Genomic DNA, 18,833 nt, shown 5'->3' on the forward strand with positions numbered 1-18,833 from the left:
TCGACTCTTCGCTAAAGACAAAGACGGTGCTCAGAGGACTGTAGCGCTCTCCCTTATACATCATCTGACGTACAGCAGGACACGCGGACCTCAATCCATCCTTTATGTATCTTTGCAGCAATAACAGCGTATGCTTTCAAGGGACTGCTCACAGATCAAAAATGCAGAAAAAACTCTTTGTCTGTATTGCCGAAACCCCAACAGTGCATGCGTGTTTAAATACTCATCTTTAAAGTTCGCTAAGAGGCTAATTGTTGTGGTTTCCTGCTGCAGTTTACATTCCCAGAGCCGACTAGCAGTGTTTTACTGCGAGTCTCCAGCCATGCAGACGATATTCTGGGTTGTTAGACAGACCAGAGCTGCTATCAGCGCAGGGAGCTGTCTGAGAGAGTGTGTGTGTGTGTGTGTGTGTGTGTGTGTGTGTGTGTGAGAGCTACGGAGTGCAGCCAAGCCTGTCCAACTAAGACACCACCACCTCTCATCTCTAGTCTCTTCTTGAACACGTTAATTCAGCGAGAACTCTCTCTCCCTCTGTTTCTCTCATCCTCTCCTTTTTTGCATTTCTTTTCCTCTCTCTCTCTCTCTCTCTCTCTCTCTCTCTCCCTCTCTCCCTCTCTCTCTCTCTCCCTCTCTCTCTCCCTCTCTCTCCCTCTCCCTTTCTCTCATTCTTCCCGTATCTTCGGTCTGTGCTCGCAGGTCCAATCAGGAAGCCCAAATATGTGGAGAGTCCTCGTGTTCCCTCTGATGCCATCGTTTCAGCACTGAGGAACGTGGCTGATAACAAGGAGTCCTCACATAATGGTGAGTTCATAATGGCTTTTCGTTCGTGTGTGTGTGTGTGTGTGTGTGTGTGTGTGTGTGTGTGTGTGTGTGTGTGTGTGTGTGTGTGTCTGCTTGTGTTTTTGGAGGCATTTGGAAACTTGAACTGGCTTAAGAATGAGAAATGTACATGTCGTCGGCTCAAATTCACAACTTTGCCCTCAGACTGTAATCCTTACAGTGTGTTTTGTATTATATTGAATATCCTGGTTGTGTCCGTGGGGTCAGGGATAGGTCTCTGTAATTTAAGGGTAGAATCAGTTCTCTGCATGAGTGGTCCATGTAAGTACCAGTGCGTTTGAGCAGTGCTCCTTCATGTAGCCTCTTATACAAACACACAATAGTGCCGTGTTTATTTTAAAGTGTGTGTTTAGATTACAGAGGAGTCAGTTTTCCTCTGTGCGGGGACACATTGTCTGACCGGAGCGCTGCGTTTTTCTACATGCGAAAGTAATGAGGACAAGACCTTAAATTTCTCAGTAACTGCACATATATATATATGTGTGTGTGTTTCCAAGTTGTGAGGTGAGCCTTTAGTGTTATTCTGTCCTGTATTGGGCATTGTGTTTGAGTGTGTGGGGGTAATGTTCCACTTAGTGCCTTCTTTTGGTTTCCAGCAGAGCAGAGCAGGGCAGGCTCAAATTCCTCTCATTGGCTGAAGCCGAGTTATAGGATGCGTTATCTTTAGCAAAGGGCAACACAGAAAGTGGTGCCCTCTGATTGTACATGGCTCACATACGCAGACGGTAGTAACCCAGCGCAGCCCAGTCACTGTTGACTGCTACATACCGAGGCACGAGGGTGTGTCTGGCGTTCAGCTGGCACAGAGCAGCGCTTGGGCTCAGAGTGGGCTACCGGCAGATAGCAGACGCCAGATAAATGTTATCTCACGACAGCTGGTGCTCTGGCACAGTTAGTCGGCTAATGTTTGTGGAAGTTTTGAGAGACCTTGGTTTGGAATTTTTTTAATAGAAATTCATGGGGAGAATCTACATAGTCGAGCCACGTCACAATGCTTGTGAGTTTACCCAAACAACACTTCTAGTGCTAGACATGGTCTTTCTTAAGCTTTCCCTCCTCCCTCTTGCTTCTCAACACAGAGAAAAGAAAAAGAATGCTCAAGGTGTGTGTACTTTATGCTAAAATGACTCTTCAAGTGATATTCCAGGCCTTACTATCTTACACGTATGTGACAGACTTACCGACTAAGCTCTCCATAGACTATTTGCTGAAAACAGAAAATGTAGAGAACCATCAAACTGCTTCAGTCTCAAACCCAGAGAGCGCACACAAAAACTGAGCTGAGGTTTTAAAATTTAATTTAGCATATCTGGTCTACTCCTGATGATAGAGATAGCTGTTACAGATCTGGTCAATTTATGGCAAATAAGAGATGATATGGCAGTCTGTAGGATGGTTTGTACCCAGTACATTTTTATTGCTCATTGCAGTGTTGGAACAGCAACAAAAATCAGTCTCTCTTTACGCAGCTCCAGGCATTTAAGACGTTTTAGTGTATTTTGTAGCTTTGGTAGCGACCCCTACACGCTCTCAAATATTGACTCAGCTCTCGCAGAACTAAAGACATAGCCAACCTCTTTTTAAGGTAATACAGCTACTTGTTATTGCTGCCATGTACACTCATTTAATCAATGAATGTAAGTAGCTAAGCCAGGATGAACTATCTACCTTCTTCTTCCCGAAAGCCATCGTTATCAAGTAAAAGAAGTTTACTGCTGAGACATTACAGGAATGCGCCAACTTACTCAACTAATTATGTACAATTAGGTGCTGATTGCGATAGCCCAGCTGTTGTAGGAGGACGCCCCATGAACAGCTGAAAGGCTTTTCAACACAGCTACACATGCTATTCCTTTCAAGTGGATACATTCGTACACATATAGGAATATGAAGTCGCACCATGTAGTTAGATGTAGCGTCCGCCGTCGACCCGTTACTGTGCGTCACACGTCGCGCGTGACAAGGACGCTTCCAGTGTTCTTTCGTCAATAATGAGAGCATCGTTAAGCCTGTGTAGTCTAGCACTGCAGAGATGCTAAACAATCCTGGCTTTTCTGCTAACTGCTGAGACAGGATAAGATGTTTTTATGACATTGGAGCTTTTTAACAAGGTCAGCGTCAGCATGGAATGTTGAAACAGTGCCGGAAGATTCTGAGCTGGAGAATCAGCGCGAGCACAGTGTGACATTTAGGCCCCAAATAAAGTGAGTTCATAGGAGCTTTTGTTTGGTCTTGTGCTGAAGGATGCAACTCTTGGATGCATAAAAACTATGCCTCACATCAATAGTCACATGCAACTGAAGCTTCTTGTGGTATTGTAGGCAGTCAGGCCACACCCTTATTTGTCTAAAATGCTGAATGTCATTTTATAGATTTTTATCCAGTATCATTTTTGTGTGCGTGTTTTTCATTTTAGCCATCCTCAGATATGATTAAAGCTTGCATGTGCAATTCATTTTGTTCTTCTTTTAGGTTTTAGACTGTCAGCTCTCCACCGCTCTCTGTTGTGGACCAGCGGGATGGGCTGTAGGCTAAGATGTGAAATGTGTGTTTGACCAACAGTGGAGTCATCTCACACAGCTCTTTGAGGAAGGATAGAGTTTCCTGAGCATGCGTGAATGCAACGCGTCTATTCATTGCGTGTCTGCAAGTACGTTTACTTTTGTTTGCGTATGTGTGTGTGAGTGCGTGAGTGCATTTGCAACAGGCGGACCAACAGTCGCCTGTCAAAATTGTTTCAGCTGTGGTCCCAGAGCTCTGTCCCTGTCAATCAAGCCTGAACCTCAGGTCCCGTCCTCTCCCACCACCATGCCTCTCTCTTATAGTACAACCCCCCCCCATCACAGCTCCAGTGAGACCTGGGCCCCAAGCACTTAGCACCTGTTTCTTTATGTGCTGATTAACTTGTCAGTGCTGAAATTAGGACCCAACACACATGAATTTATACCTGTTAAAACATCTGACTGTGGCATTGCTTCTACTTCTCTATTGTATTTTAATGTGCAGTTCTCGTAGTAATCTGACCATTCATCTTTGATTTCCTGTATAATCACCCTTTTTGGAGACCCTATCATCCCTTTTGCTATTCATATAACTATTATTGTTATCTGTTAGATTGGGAGATAACAGTGAAAACATTTAAATGTGTAAATATAGCCATCTTTAGCTGTCAAATGTTTCATTTTAGCACAAATTATGGCAAAAAAGGCCCAGCCATACTGTCTAACTTCCAAAAATACATTATTTTTGTATATAATTATGTTTTTTTAAATATATTTTTTAATGAAAGAGATAAAGTAAATTATTATATTATGTATATTATATATGCAAGTATTTTTGCAAGCTAGATAGTGTGTAGGATGCGTCACACCCACCCTCCGGTTCTCCCTCAGGTAAACACTGTTAGTTTGCACTGTTAGCGCTGTTAGAACCATAAACTGCCGCCGCCAGCTCGTCCGTCACCATGTTGAGAGCTCCTGAGAGGAAATAGAAATGCTCCCAATCTTGTATTCAGCACCTTTAACGGATTCAACCTCAAATTATTTTTTTTAATTTCTGACATGTAATTAAAATCTCATCAAAGAGAAATCATCTGATGCAAGGTCTCACAGCCACAGGTGAGGTCCTGGTCTGCATTCATAAGACGATGCAGATAATGTTTGATTATTCTTGTTGTTTTTGGTATGATACTGAACAAGGGGGATGTGAGGAAGATTTTCTCATATAATAAGAATGAATGCGGTTCCCCCAGTTAAGCATAGAGCATTTTTACAAACTGGCTTCATTTTGTACCATTTATAAAGATTCAAGCCCAATTGTGTAATCAAGAGCCATTGTTGCCAGTTTCTAGAACTTTTGATGATATTTCGGCAAGCACTCCGAGGTGGCAGCAGAGATGAATGGGCTGCGATTTCTTTTTGGCTGCAACAGTGAGTCATATTCGTTTCCATGGCATATCAGGTTCATTGCTGATTTCCCTTTTTAATCAGCTGCTAGAGGGTGACTTTGTATGTTGTTTGTCTTTTCTCTTTATTTAATGATGAAGCTTCATTAATCAGTATTTCTCATCTCTTGAGGATCCTTACACCACAGCGGCTCTGCCCCGCAGGGGTGAACCGCTTCATGATAAAGCTCTGCCGGTCAAATGGTTAATGAAATGCCATCTGTATCTACCATGAGAGCCACAGTAATAACAGCTAGCATCAAGCTGAGATGTCAGTTGCCATCCTCTCCCTCCAAGCTTCATTTTGCAAGGAGATACTTTATTATTGACAGTGTAACTTCCGTTTGCTGCAATGTCTCATTGGACCCTCCATCTGTGCTTGGACATTTATGGTTCTAACAGTGGAATTTGCAATAAGCGTGCCTCAGGTGGGGCACGTCACCTCGTACCTCTGAGCTGAAATGGCGAAGCAGGATATATGTTCTCATTGAGGGTTCATTAAACAGGCTCCACAGTTGTGGTAATGAAACTCCAGCTGCTAATGAGCACCGGCTGGATTGTATTCGCGGCAGGGAGAGAGCCAAAAACAGGTCTGTGGAGCCAGTCCGTGCACGGTGTTCCCCTGCTGCTCCATCCTTCTTCTGCTCCTCCTCCCTCCATCTTCCTCCTTCTATCCCTGCACCGCGCGGCTGCTATTTCACACCTGCTCATAAACTTCCTCCGGCAGCAGATAATGATGTTGTTGTCTTTTGCCTCCATTTGCTGTACAGTTACTGGAATAACTAAAAGTGGTTCCAGCTACATCCCCTCTTTTTTCCTTCAAATCTCCTGGGTAGTGTAATATATAGAGGACTAATCAGATACTAGCTCATTTTCATTGGGTAGTCATTTAACTTTATAACCGCCTTCCTTCCACATCAAGGCATTTCACCTTATGTTTAGCGATAAATTAGCCATTGCCCAACTGCCACAGTTTTATCATGTCCACCACAGAATCGTTCCATCGTGAAGTCTTGAATTGATTCATAAATTTGACATACAAGTTTTGATAAAGTCATTAAGTGCTTTGGAATGGGACCAATTATAAACTGGGTTGATGAAGGTATGAGTAGTTAATGAGAAACATTAGAACAGTGCTGCTGATCCATCACACATTGTCTCTGGATGGTATTTTATCCACTGCAGAATTACAGGAGGTGGGCCATAATAGACAAATTGTGTAATTGGTTGTTATCCATCAGGTCAGCCAAAGACGTTTCAGTTCAGCCTTTACGACACACAGAACGTCTGCAGATTTTATGAAGTAATAAACAGAAATAGATTGGTTAAAGTTGTCACAAACTGCATTTCCTTGTGCATTAGAAAGGATAATTGAATGTGAATTTCCATATACGTGGTTGTGTGACTGTGGGATCACTGTAAAATATGTGTTGTAACCCTGAACAGAATTTCTTTGATCTTTTTATTAGTCACACATTGGTGTCTTTCTCGCTAATATAACTAATCTATCATCTAGTCTTCAGCTTTAGTTCAGAAATAAACTGGACAAACTATGTTATGGTGACACAAAATGATCTCAAACGAATCTTTTTGTATTTCAGGGCAGCAATTTCTTTGTTAGTTATCGGCCTACACTAGAGAAAAGAGCACACACACTCGCCTATAGATACAGTTCGGCCCCCAGTGTCAGTGTGTGTGGATACATGTGTGTGACTAACCGGCTGTGCCCCAGGTAAAAGAGCCAATGAGCATTAACATGGAACAAGAGCAGATCTAATCTGTGGACACAGCGAGGGAAGCCAGCAGGTTTGGCTTGTATTCAGCCCACCGTCAGGTTATCTTGGGAGACAGGTAGACCTCCTGCAGTCACAAGTGCTGGTAGCAAGACACCATAGCAACCCTCTTTTATTCTGACAGCTTGAGAACCTGATGACATCCACGCTGACCTCTGTCTTTGGACTATGTTGTCAGTTTTTTTTCTTCTTATTTGATATAGATTGGAAAGTCCTTTGCCCATTGCATGCTGACATTATCGTTTAAACATGAGATACACCAATATGATTTCTATGTTTCAGTATGTGTCTCAAATTGAAGAAACTCTTATGAACAAGGAACTAGAGAACATAATCCAGGGACCCAGTTGCTACACTAGGAAATACATGGATGGTTGTGTGAGTTATATTTGCACCATTATGTGAGCTAATCTTCCTCAAGTGTACCATGCCATCAGTTTAAAGATGCGATCTGTAAGATCTGGCCACATGCTCTAAAGAAATAGGGGGCAGCTGTAGACCTCGATACTGTGTTCATACAATCTGAATTTACAGTCATCAGTTATAAAAATGAATAAAAAAGAAGCTGACTACTGAACAGCAAGGAGAGAATACGCAAAATTGACTGCTGAGAGACGGTCAAATATCACTGATATCTTGTAATCTTCACGTTGGGCTTCAATTTATATTGTGAGTTGCTTTCTTGTTTCTGCCACTTTGGATTTAATTTGACAAGCAAACTATCACAACGTCCACGGACCCTTAACTTTCAAAGTGACGCTCTACTTTTTGGTCCTCTCGTGTTGGACTTTAGGCAGACTGGACACTCCAATGAATCACTGTCGCTTCTTGAGGTACAAGTGGTGTTATAAGACAGGACGGGCCAGGGCTACTTGTTTAGCAAGCTCATTTCAGTAGATATCTCTGCAACTCAGTACGTAACGTCAACACTGGAACCTCTTCACATGATAGTTCATTTTTTTAAATGTTTTTCAAACTAAAATTCTCGCCTGATCTTACACATTGCACCTGTTAAAAGTAGCTGTCCTTTTATAATATTGTGGTCTTTGACATTCTTCTCTGTTTATTGGAAGAGACACACAGTACTGCAACACTTACATGGCCTTCAGACTACTGAATGTGAGATGTACAGTACACCATAGTAACATTAAGCACAGTTTCACTAATGCATTTTATAGCTATTACTGCCAAAAAAAACAACCCAAAACACTTTTTTTTAATAGAGAATCCTTGGGGAGATAATGATTTTTAAGCTAACTGATAAACAGCACATACAGTATGTTGTCATCAGTGAAAGTGATGGTGGGACAAGACAAACAACAATTTTATGTATCAATAATGTTTTATGTATCAATTGTATGTATATAGCCCAATTTAAGAGGCCTTTACAATCTATACAACTCACCACAGCATCTGTCCTCTGCAGTGATTTCTTTTATTCTGCAATGTCACGTTGAAGGCAATGGCTACTTGATACAGCTTTAAATGCTATCAGATCAATGTAGGAGCAGTGGTGGTCGAAAGGTTAGAGAAGAGAGCCCGTGACTGAAAGTTACCCGATTTGAAACCACAACCAGGTTGGACAAATCTGGAAGGAAAGCGAAAGAGCGGCGTGTGTCTCTCAGTACGACAGCTGAGGAGCTCTGGAGTAAGACCCTTAACCAGCGACAGGTGAGACGGAGGTTTTTTTGAGCAGCTTCTAGGAATAGAAATAATGGTAAAAAAAATAATTACAGATACGACATTCCCTCAACATCAAGTGAAGGAGGGCGCAAACAGTATTTCTAGTCTTCACAAATGCATTATGTTTGTGCTTTTTGGCCACGCCATGCTTTTGACAGACTCTCTCAATTTTAAAAAAAGAACGTGCCACTGTGTGCTAATGTACAGTAGCCATAAATGTGCGATGTGTAAGGTGCCCCATTTAAAAACCCGGGCCCAGCTGTTCCCATTATCTGTATCCGTCTACTAAAAGTTGATGAAGCCTGCAACGTGTTGTTGTTTACTTCAAATCACTATTTACACACAACCGGCGATCACCAGAGTTCATATCTGCCTTGTCCACAGTTTAATTTAATGATAATTCTCAGTTATGCTACTCTGTCACCTTATGATGTTACATACAAGTGATTCAGATTAGATTAGCTCACGAGTTCTTAAACCTCAATGACAGAAAATCCAAAAATAGATGTCAAAGTAAGGCAATGCCTTAGAACTACAGCTTTGAAAGCTTACTTTCACAACATTGTCAAAACCAGTAAATACATCTTTGAAGACTGCCACTTGAACGTGCTCCTAGTTATTCATATTTGTGCATGTTGTGGTTTGTGAGACGCGACAGTTGAATTATTGTAGTACTCTGTGAAGATTTAACAGGATGTGTACTATAATCCAGTGACCCTGAATCTATAAAATTGTTGTTGTCGGCAGCGTCCAGCCCTCAACGTTGTCTTTACACCAGTGGTCTTAAAAGACTCATCTCAAGCATTTACATGAGCGGGGTGACATTCCCTATAAAGAACAGGTTTTCAAAGTATGGAGAAAAAGGTGATGCAAGTACAGCAGCCAGTTTGTTTCATGTTAGCATTCAGTACTACATGGAAAACCGCTTTAGGCCTATTTGATTACTGCAATGTTTTCTTTCAGGCCGGTGCCGTTTTTCTGTTTCTCAGAATTTAAGGCAAGTGGTTTTCTTAGAGTTGGTGCAACTGGCTTTAAGGCAGTGCCTCCACAACGCATACACTGACATCAGGATCAGGCAACCCAGTGAGCGGCTGTGTCCCAGGGTTAACATAAATATGCAGAGACTTAGATGTATGTGCTTGTCTGACATTACTTAAAATACAAGCATCTTGTCGAACACATTTTCCAGTATGGAGAAGCTAGTGTATAGAAAGCCTTTGATGAATTGCCGGCATTCTTTCTTTACATAATTGCTTTTGTGATTATAGCAGACCAGCTGTGTGCATTGTAATTATGACCAGCATAAGTTGTCAGGGAAATTCAACAACCATTGGTGTTCTTAAATTAGTGGTGAAATTGGTTCTCATCATCTTCTTGATTAGACGTGCTTCCATGTAAAAAAGAAATCATCTACTAATAAGACAGCTAGTCTGGATGTTGAAATGGATAGTGCTGGAATGACTACAGAAGCTTGCAGTAACGTTGTGATGTATTGTTTCTGTAGTTTCATTTAGCTGTAGAAGCTGTAGTGTCTGTGCTCCCTTTGCCTACCGGGGTGAACTAAACTCTATGCTGCAGGGTGGATTCAGTTTCTGACCACAGCAGCAGTGACATTCGCCTCGCGTGCGACAGGCTTTTCTCAATTAAAGTCTGCATTTTGGCTAATGCTCAATACTAACCATTTCTCAAATTAGGACTGTCCTCGATCAAAGAACGTCTTGGTCGACTAACACTCGTACAATTGTATCGACTAATCGATCGGTTGATTTTGGGACTACAGATGAAAAATTGCCTCTTGGCTAACTCTGGTGCATTTACAGGAATGTTTTATTAATGTGCGCTGTCATGAAAGAAACATGAAAACAACAAGTTATTGTAGCTTAATATCTTAATTACACTCCAGAATTCTACTATAGGAACCTCAATATGAATTTAATTATTCCAAGGACTGCATGTGGAGAGTTACTCCCCTCTCATTTCACTACCAAACTTCAACTAGGAAATATATATAATTATATAAAAATGCCTCAAAGGAAGAACTGAGGAAAACTAGGCAGCTCCAATACCGGCAATATAACAAGATCTAATTGAGGCTCCCCCAAATTATATCTTTCCAAATATATCTTTCACTAAAATGACCAGACTGCATTGAGCCTCTAGATGAAATGTGGAAAGTCATCCTCATTTTAAGATTACTAGTCAACTGTGATATTGATATCAAATCAAGCGCTCCCTAAACTGTCAGCCAGCCACCAGGGGGAGTTTGAGATGTTTTGAATATTTGGTATAATTTGATTTTGCTTCTAGGAGATGCAATGGACTTTTTTTGATGCAAATTGTACATAAGCAGGAATGTAGCACAACATGAAAGTGAATATGATGCTTTGTTCATTTAAATGGGAAAGTGCATTAAAACAATTTGTCTCTAAAATCAATTATATATCTCAAATATTGATTAAAATAATTGTAATTATCCTTTTTGCCATAATCATGCAGCCCTAGATGGAGAGTAGTCATTTTGAGGATTTCTCTATATTTACAATAGATGAGAACACATTGTCTGTACATGGGTATTCCCATGCCAAACATGAATGTATATGTGTGTGTGTGTGTGTGTGTGTGTGTGTGTGTGTGTGTGTGTGTGTGTGTGTGTGTGTGTGTGTGTGTGTGTGTGTGTGTGTGTGGTGTCTTATTGGGGCTTGGAAGTACATTGGGCCAATGGATTGAACGTGTTTATTTATCAGATTGACTGCCAACATTATTAATAACTGTGGAAGAAAGAGGGTAAAGGAGAAAATGAAGGAGAGAGGAGGAAAAGGTGCTGACAGAGAGCTGTATAATAAGCCTTTGTACCTTGGACATCTGCCTCTCTCTCTCTCTCTCTCTCTCTTTCTCTCTCTCTCTCTCTCTCTCTCTCTCTCTCTCTCTCTCTCTCTCTCTCTCTCTCTCTCTCTCTCTCTCTCTCTCTCCCCCCCCCCCCCCCCTCTGTCTGTCTGTCGGTCAGTCTGTTCACTCTCAGGGAATGTTGTGACTTTTCCTTAATTACTTTGCCACACCCGTATTTGAGTTACAAGTATGGATGGTGAAATATAATTTTTCCGTTTCAGCAGACAGCACAGGTACATGTTGTTGCACAAAGTGCCTTTATTTGTCTCGTGTTTTAGTATATGCCCAGAAAACAATATTTATGAGCAAAACTAGATTGCAGGTGATCGCTGCCTTGTTGATGGCATCTCAACCTTGAAATTGCTGTCTAAACAAGTATTATGCCTTGAGAGTTAGTACGGCAAGCAGTTTAAGCTGTGTTTGAGAAAGCCTATGTCCACTCATTGATATTCAGAGGCTCTATGAGTGAGAGCTGTAAACAACCAGAAAGCCCTGGATTTGGCACTTGAAGCATTGCAGGACACACACACACACACACACACACACACACACACACACACACACACACACACACACACACACACACACACACACACATTCCCTGCTTTCTTAACAATGCTAGACATTCACATGTCTTCAGATTCTTTTCGGACACACACACACATGCACACACACTCAAGTCGTGCAAGCCATGCAAGCCCCCGCCACACTCCCTCACTCCCTCACTCCCTCTCTCTTTCTCTCACTCCCTTGCTCTTCTTTCCTCCCTCCCTCTTCGAGCCTGCACCACATCAGCAGCAGCTGGAGAGTGCAGCACAGCGTTTCAGAGCAGAGCCGAGGAGGGCAGGGCAGGCAGAGTGGCCCTGTGTGGGCCATCCAGTGGAGAGAGGGAATCTGCCCGCTAACGTTGAGCATTTCTCTCTCTCTCTCTCTCTCTCTCTCTCTCTCTCTCTCTCTCTCTCTCTCTCTCCCCTCTCTCCCTCTTCTCTAGAGCTGCAAGCAGAGAAACAACCAAGCTCCTCCTCCCCTGCCACTCAGGAACTGATGACAAGGCTGGGCTTTTTACTAGGAGAAGGGATCCCGGGTACGGCACGCATACCTATGGACGACAAGATTGAAAAGAAGGTATTTAATTTACTCCCTCTCCTTCCAACTCACTCCCTGTTTCAGCAGCAGCTGCTGCCACTGCTGCAGCACACAGATAGAGAGATAGAGGAGAGAGAGAGTAAGGATGAGAGGACGGAGTTGTGTCAGTGTAACAGAAGAATGGATTTTTTTTTTTGTTGCAGCTTGATTCATTTTTTTTTCCACTGTGCATTATCTTTGGATGGGGATTTAGGATGCACCTCTGGGAGTCATTTTTTTGGCACAACAAACAACGGTAACTGTCAAACTGTTTTGTTCGAGATGATAAAGAGGTTTTAAGAAAGTAACTGAATATTTAAATTCTGCTGCATGTGGTTTTATTCTCTCTCCAGTGTGGTGTGTGAGTCTCTTAGTAACTTGAGTGCTATTCCAGGGGCTCTTGAGTATGTAACAAGAGTGACTGAGTCCCGGTCCAGAAATAGAGTTATGTTAGGTCTGAGCCTCAGTTTGTTCGGTTCTACTAATTAAGCTCCGGCTGTGTGAAGAGTAGAGCCCAGCACGCTACGCTTTGCTCATTTATCTTGTGTCGTAGACACGTTTTGACACTGAACCGGCAATTCTAGGATTGAGAAAGAGACTTACAAAGTATTTTGTGAATCACGTTCATTAGTTGAGACGTGGGAATGGTTTGTTTGTGTGCGTGTAGGTGTGTTTTTTTTAGCTCAGTTGGGGAGGAGCACTTTATTGTCATCTGCCAGCAATTCTCTTTTCCTCCTTACTGCTGTTTTACATCATGAGTTTAAACTCAGCATGCTTGTTTTTTAGTTCTTCCAAACAGTAAATTATGAAATGTCAGTTAGCTGTTTGGGTCCTACTGTGATTTGTTAGGTGGCATCAGCTTCGGGTGCAGCCCTTGGCTGGTAATTGCTGGACAAATACTACTGGCATGCTGTCGCAAAGAAAAAACAAAGCAGGTTGGACTTATAAATAGGAAATGTTGTGTGGTTAATATTAGCATTCCACAAGTTGTTAATGATGCCTTAAGCCATGTGGCCTCCCTCCTATTCTGCTGCTTGTATTCATTCAGTGTGCCACTGCACAAACATGAAGACCTTTAAACAGCAACAGTCAGTACATCTCCAACGAGACGTCTGTCCCACTTCTATCTCAAATTGGCTAAGCGTTGGTGAGTCTCTCTGTTTTGTGAGTTCAGTCGGGGTGAAGAAGAATAGACGCAGCAGAAATACTGCAGTAAGGTTTTAAGCAGGATTGATCTATTGTTTTAACAAAGTCAGTTATAATCACTACATTTAACAGTAGGTACTGTAATTGTTCCAGTTAGGTTATTATTAAAACAGTTTTAGTGCAGCATGTTAAAGAGGCTTTTTAAACTGGTTAAGGATGGTTGAGTTCAGGTATAATGTTAGAAATGGTTTGTGTTGGTTTGCTGAGATTTTAATTGGAGCAGTTTGTTTGAGGTAATGCACAGTGTTGTAGTAAGTGGTGCTGTAGAAGTCATCTGTGGGTGAAAGTTCCTCAAATGTGTGCAGCAAAGTTAAGTTATTGAGTATGAGGATTGATCTAATTTGGCCTGGGCTTGTAATAGTGTTTTTAAATGGAATATTATGTGTGTGGAGTAGTGTATCTGGAACTGGTTGACAGCTTTGGCTCTTCTTAGATGATTCTTGAGCTACAGTATGTTGTGTGCAATCAGAATACTGTTGAAAGAAGATGGGAAACAGGACCAAAAGGCTTTAATTTGGATTTCTACGGTTGCCAGTTAGCTCAAACAACGATTCAGCTGCTGTTTGGTTGAGAGACAGGCTTGGTGGCATGCATGAGAAAGGTATCCATTGTGTCACAACAAAGTAGATACTTCTTCTCTTGTGAATTTCTCTTCGGGCCTATTTTGGTCCCTTCAGACATATGAGTGTGTAATTTTCAAGCCTTGCTCCATTTACAGCGCTTATGCCCATTCGGCTTGTGTGTCATGCTCATACGTTGAATGCTTGTTTAATTTCGAGGGAATCGTTTGCATTGCTTTTACATGATCCTGGTAAATAGGCAATGAACTTGGATCAAATCATTCTTACAGTTGTCTCAATTCTCCTTCCAAATAAGGTTGGAAAATTATTATTTTTTTAGTCGTATTTATTGCTGCTCATGCTGAAAAAATGCGATTATGTTGCCAGCTGACAGTTTATATTGGGTCGACTTCATACTTCATTGACATATTTGATTAGTAGAGCACATTCTTGGTGTACCTTAACCCTTTTCCACTTTCATTCTTCTACCCAGTGCTCTGTGATTAGCCAGGGTATCAGCCCCTGCTCTACACTGACCAGCAGCACCGCGTCTCCCAGCACTGACAGCCCATGTTCAACGCTCAACAGCACGGCCAGCCGCCCCCCCCTCAGCCGTTCCAGCCCCTGTGGGACCATCACAAGCCCCAGCTCCACACTTGAAAGCAAAGACAGTGGGATCATCGGTGAGAAATAACCAACTCCTTTATCATATTCAAACAGCAACTTGTATGGAGTAGGAAAAAGCTGAAACCAGTAGTACCCATATCCTTACTTAATGGTACCCTGTGGAGTTTTTGACTAAAAGTAGCATTAACGAGCAATGTTTTTACATGCAACTCCCCATTTTGTTTGTTTCTTCTTGGACGCAATACACCTTCTTGCAGGTTTAACGCTATATGCTGCGATAATCTGCAGATTTATGTAACAGGCAAAAGCTAGCAAACATGGATGGAATATATGATTTAAAATATAATTTTTGGCGTTTTTTCATACGACATTTCGAGGATTAGTATGGCAGGAAACAATGATTTGCTATGTAAAGATATGGTGGAGTAATGTCCTGCTGAATAGAGAATAAAGTAACACTCCCTCTCTGTGTGTTGTAATCCAAGCTGCTACGTTCTCTGTTTGCATACACGCATGTTAGTGCATGTGAGTCCCTGTTTGTGTGTCCACCTGGCTTGCTAATGGCCGCCGCTGTGCTCATACGGCGTTTACCGCTGATAACTGTGAAGCGTAGCACCCACCCCCTGGTTCCCCCGCAGGTTAACACTGTTAGCTCTGTCAGCACTGTTGCCGTTGTTTGGACTGTTAGCACTGTTAGCACAGTCAGCTGCCGGCTCTGTTGGCTGCTTTTCCAACTACAGCTCCTTTAAAGTCGGCTTTGCAAATGTTTTATGAGGAGAAGCAAAACATCCAACACCTTTTTTCAGGTCTCAAAGATATAGACTCACAAGGCATTTTGGAGAGTGACACTAAACATAATTTTGTTAACAACAACAACACTTCACAGGCTAGCCCCATGTAGGCCAGAGGTGGTTTTACTGTTTACTGTTGTACCGCATTTGTGTTTGAAAAAACTGTTCAGGATGATGCAAAAATAAAAGAATTCAGCAGACATTCATATCTGAACTTCATATCATAAAACATGATATAGAATGCCTGTCAAACAACCAGCTTCAAACTGACTTCCCTGCTGTTTAAATCCACCCGTGGTGTCTTTGCCAAAGCAGTCAGTAGCCCTGCTAGTCAATCCTGCAGATTTCTCTGCACACACTATCTACTATATTATTATCAACCAATTACATCACTTCCAATGAAGCTTTTCTATTCAATCTGAGAATGTTACCTCATGTGCACATTGTGATTTAGAGCACAAAGTCTCCCCTGTGTCGTGTCACTCATTCTTCATTTTGTTAAACCCACTGGATTTTTTTGTGGCACTGAATAGCATTTGTGTCAGGTTGTATTAAACCGCCATGTGTCAGTTATTGAGTTTGTATAGAGCTGTTCCTGTATGAGAGAGCATTGAGGTGACAGTTGCCACAGTTTGACGTGATATTATATCTCCAGTAATAGCCCTGCAAGACATCTGGGGATTTACACAAGCTGACAGGAATACGACGTGGTCTATTGATATATTAATCCGTCTGCTAGTTCTACTCACAAACCTTCCGGTGGCTATACAAATGTTCAAAATTCATTCTGAAAATGTCTTTTGAATATTTGTAGTGGGAATTCAATAGCAAATTGTAACAACAGGATCCTGCAGTTATCCTCAGTTGAACTTCTGAAGGAGATTTTGGGGGAAATGTAATATTCTTGTATGAACTAACTAGAATATGTCACATTTTATGCCTATTTAGTTAACTCATTGCCATGATTGTTCTGCAGCACAAAGCAATGCATGCCAAAGCCAGATAAAACACAACAATTTGGATTTCAAGTGCTTCAGAGACTGATTACCATGAGTCAGTCTCTCTGTCCTCCCAGAGTAATATCTTGGCGAGCTGTTAAATAATTTATGGAAGCTGTGATATAGTATCTTCCAGCATGGGACATCGACTGCCACCCAGCATGGTCTATCTCGTTGTAAAGCTACTTTACTTGTGTCAAATCTGAATTTACTTTGTGAGAGAATGACACAATGTGACGTTGGTCTACAACATCCCACCCACCTGCCCTGATAAGACCGTGCAGGCATGGAAGAGAACAAAGCTATGCTGTGTCCATACGTCAGATTCCAACCAGTGATTAATGTTCCCCGTTCTTTGAAGTTTGACTCCGACTCTGATTTCAAAAGCACATTAATTTGGCTTTGTACTGCCGTTAAAAGCTCCTTGGTGGATTTGGGAGATTTTGCAACATTTGCAAGATTCTTAACATTTACAAAATAGCTCTCAGAGGAGTTTTTTCATGGGGTGCCTGGAGAATGACTTATAACAGCCCTGTAGCAATATCATAATATCATAAAACTATATCATAGTTATATATATCATGAATGACTTTATATTTGCCCAGGTAAACAGCACATTAGTCAAAATGCCAGGATGTGTTATGTTAATTTTAGTGATGATGTAACGTGCTGCGGCATTATCAAATCCAGATTAAGAGTGTGTGATGCAAAAGCAGCCAGCTGGGCAGTCAGTTCCTGTCCTCTGACCGTACGGATGTTTCTGTTTCCAGCTGCAGCTTGTGTAGCTTTGGCCCTCCACTCATCTTTTAGGATTGTATTAGATGCCTGTGTTGGCCTGAGGGAGGATTAAAGGATTTGTTGTCATGTTAGCAAAACACCTGTCTGGACATAAAAATACTGAAGGCAGTTTCGAACCCTACTTCTTCACTCTACTCTTACATTTTTGTGTAAAAAAGTACAGCATCCAGTAGCTGTTTACGACGTGTTATATAGGACCCTTCAACTGATGATCGGTGGAAAGAACATGAAGCATTCCAAGATTCTGGGCTCAGGAAATGAATACCAGTCCATGCTATCGTGTCTTTCCAGTTTTCATTAGTGCAAGCAGACAGTCTCTGTAAAGTCAGGTGGTTAACAGTGTTGATAAGGGCAATGAGAAAAAGCAGGGACTTATTCAAAGTTAAAAGTTCCATTACAGCTCAGTATCTCATTAGAGATGAAGACAGATAAATGTTCATAGCACACAAAGAGCATCTTACCTCCCTCACTTGCTCTAATTCCCTCTCTGTCTAATCTCCCCTCAGCCACCATCACTAGCTCCTCTGAGAATGATGACCGCAGTGGCTCCAGCCTGGAGTGGAGTAAGGATGGCAGCCTGAGAGGCAGTGGGCGCCATGGCCTGGCACAGAGTGTGCGGGCCGACACCTGCTCTCCTGTGGCCGAAGAAGACTCCAACAGCGCCACTGCAGCACCAGCCGACACCCCATCCAGGACAGACCAGTCCAACGCATCAGCAGGGGCACTGCAGCCGCAAAGTCACTCACCCGAGGGACTCTTTTCATACTCATCGCAGACATCTTCTTCCCTCATGATGCCGAGGCCCAACTCTGTAGCAGGTAAGCGCCCTCCTTTTTATTTTTTGAGCATTCAACATCTGGATGTCTGCTGGTCAGAAAGGAGTAAGAAATGGATCTGTATACATTTCCTTCGTGGCTGCGTTCATTTAGCATTACAAGAAACATTTATTTAAGGCTTCCTCTTGTAGCCTAGTAACCTTTTGTTATGCTGATAACATGTGAAACTCTGACGGTGTGCTTGGATGTCCAACTGCCAGTTAGTTCAGTGGCGCTATGGTATGATCCGTGCCTGAGGCTGACAAGCGTGGTGTCATTTTGAGTCCAAGCAAGTGACCGATACAGGCAGGGAAAAAAAGCATGTGTCGACATAGAAGGAATGAGAAGTTCTTCAGAAGAAGAAGAGCCAGGAGAAGTGGGGTATCAAGGCAGAAGTTTGGGATTAGGCAGCTGTGCCTCGGCCCTGCCTCCCATGTCGGACCTGAGCGCAAACCACTGCCTAGCTGATCTGTTCTGCATTCCTGCCCTAGAACCTCCCTGTTATGGCTCAGCTCGACATATCCACACAGCTGTCACAGTTGTTGATATCCCTCCGCAGCCCCCTTTCCCCCTTTTTCCATTCCCAGAGCTCCTCCACTCTGCCTCCCTCTGCTTTTGCTGTTACTGCTTTTGACCTTGGCCCCGTTGGTGTAACTCACGCAGCCGTAACTTTTACATCTTCCTTTAAAACTAAAGCCCTCACTGATTGCCATGGTTGAACTAGTATTTGAGATCCTGTGTTGCAGGATTCACTAAGGACAGCTGTTG

At 42.3% G+C, this 18,833-nt stretch overlaps 1 protein-coding gene across 3 annotated transcripts in view; it reads left to right on the forward strand.

Annotated features, from left to right (window-relative positions):
* Positions 1 to 18,833, forward strand: part of tanc1b (tetratricopeptide repeat, ankyrin repeat and coiled-coil containing 1b) — a 90,244-nt gene that overhangs the window by 35,876 nt on the left and 35,535 nt on the right. For all 3 annotated transcript variants that reach the window (XM_068703807.1, XM_068703816.1, XM_068703823.1), the window contains exons 4-7: positions 697 to 801; positions 12,137 to 12,270; positions 14,530 to 14,719; positions 17,757 to 18,068. In XM_068703807.1, coding sequence (XP_068559908.1) covers positions 697 to 801; positions 12,137 to 12,270; positions 14,530 to 14,719; positions 17,757 to 18,068 — 741 coding nt within the window. The remainder of the gene's footprint in view (positions 1 to 696; positions 802 to 12,136; positions 12,271 to 14,529; positions 14,720 to 17,756; positions 18,069 to 18,833) is intronic.

Source organism: Cebidichthys violaceus, unplaced genomic scaffold (genome assembly GCF_023349555.1).
Source record: "Cebidichthys violaceus isolate CVI_PGR_0920_01 unplaced genomic scaffold, fCebVio1.0.p SCAF_11, whole genome shotgun sequence".
NCBI classification, from domain to species: Eukaryota; Metazoa; Chordata; class Actinopteri; order Perciformes; family Stichaeidae; genus Cebidichthys; species Cebidichthys violaceus.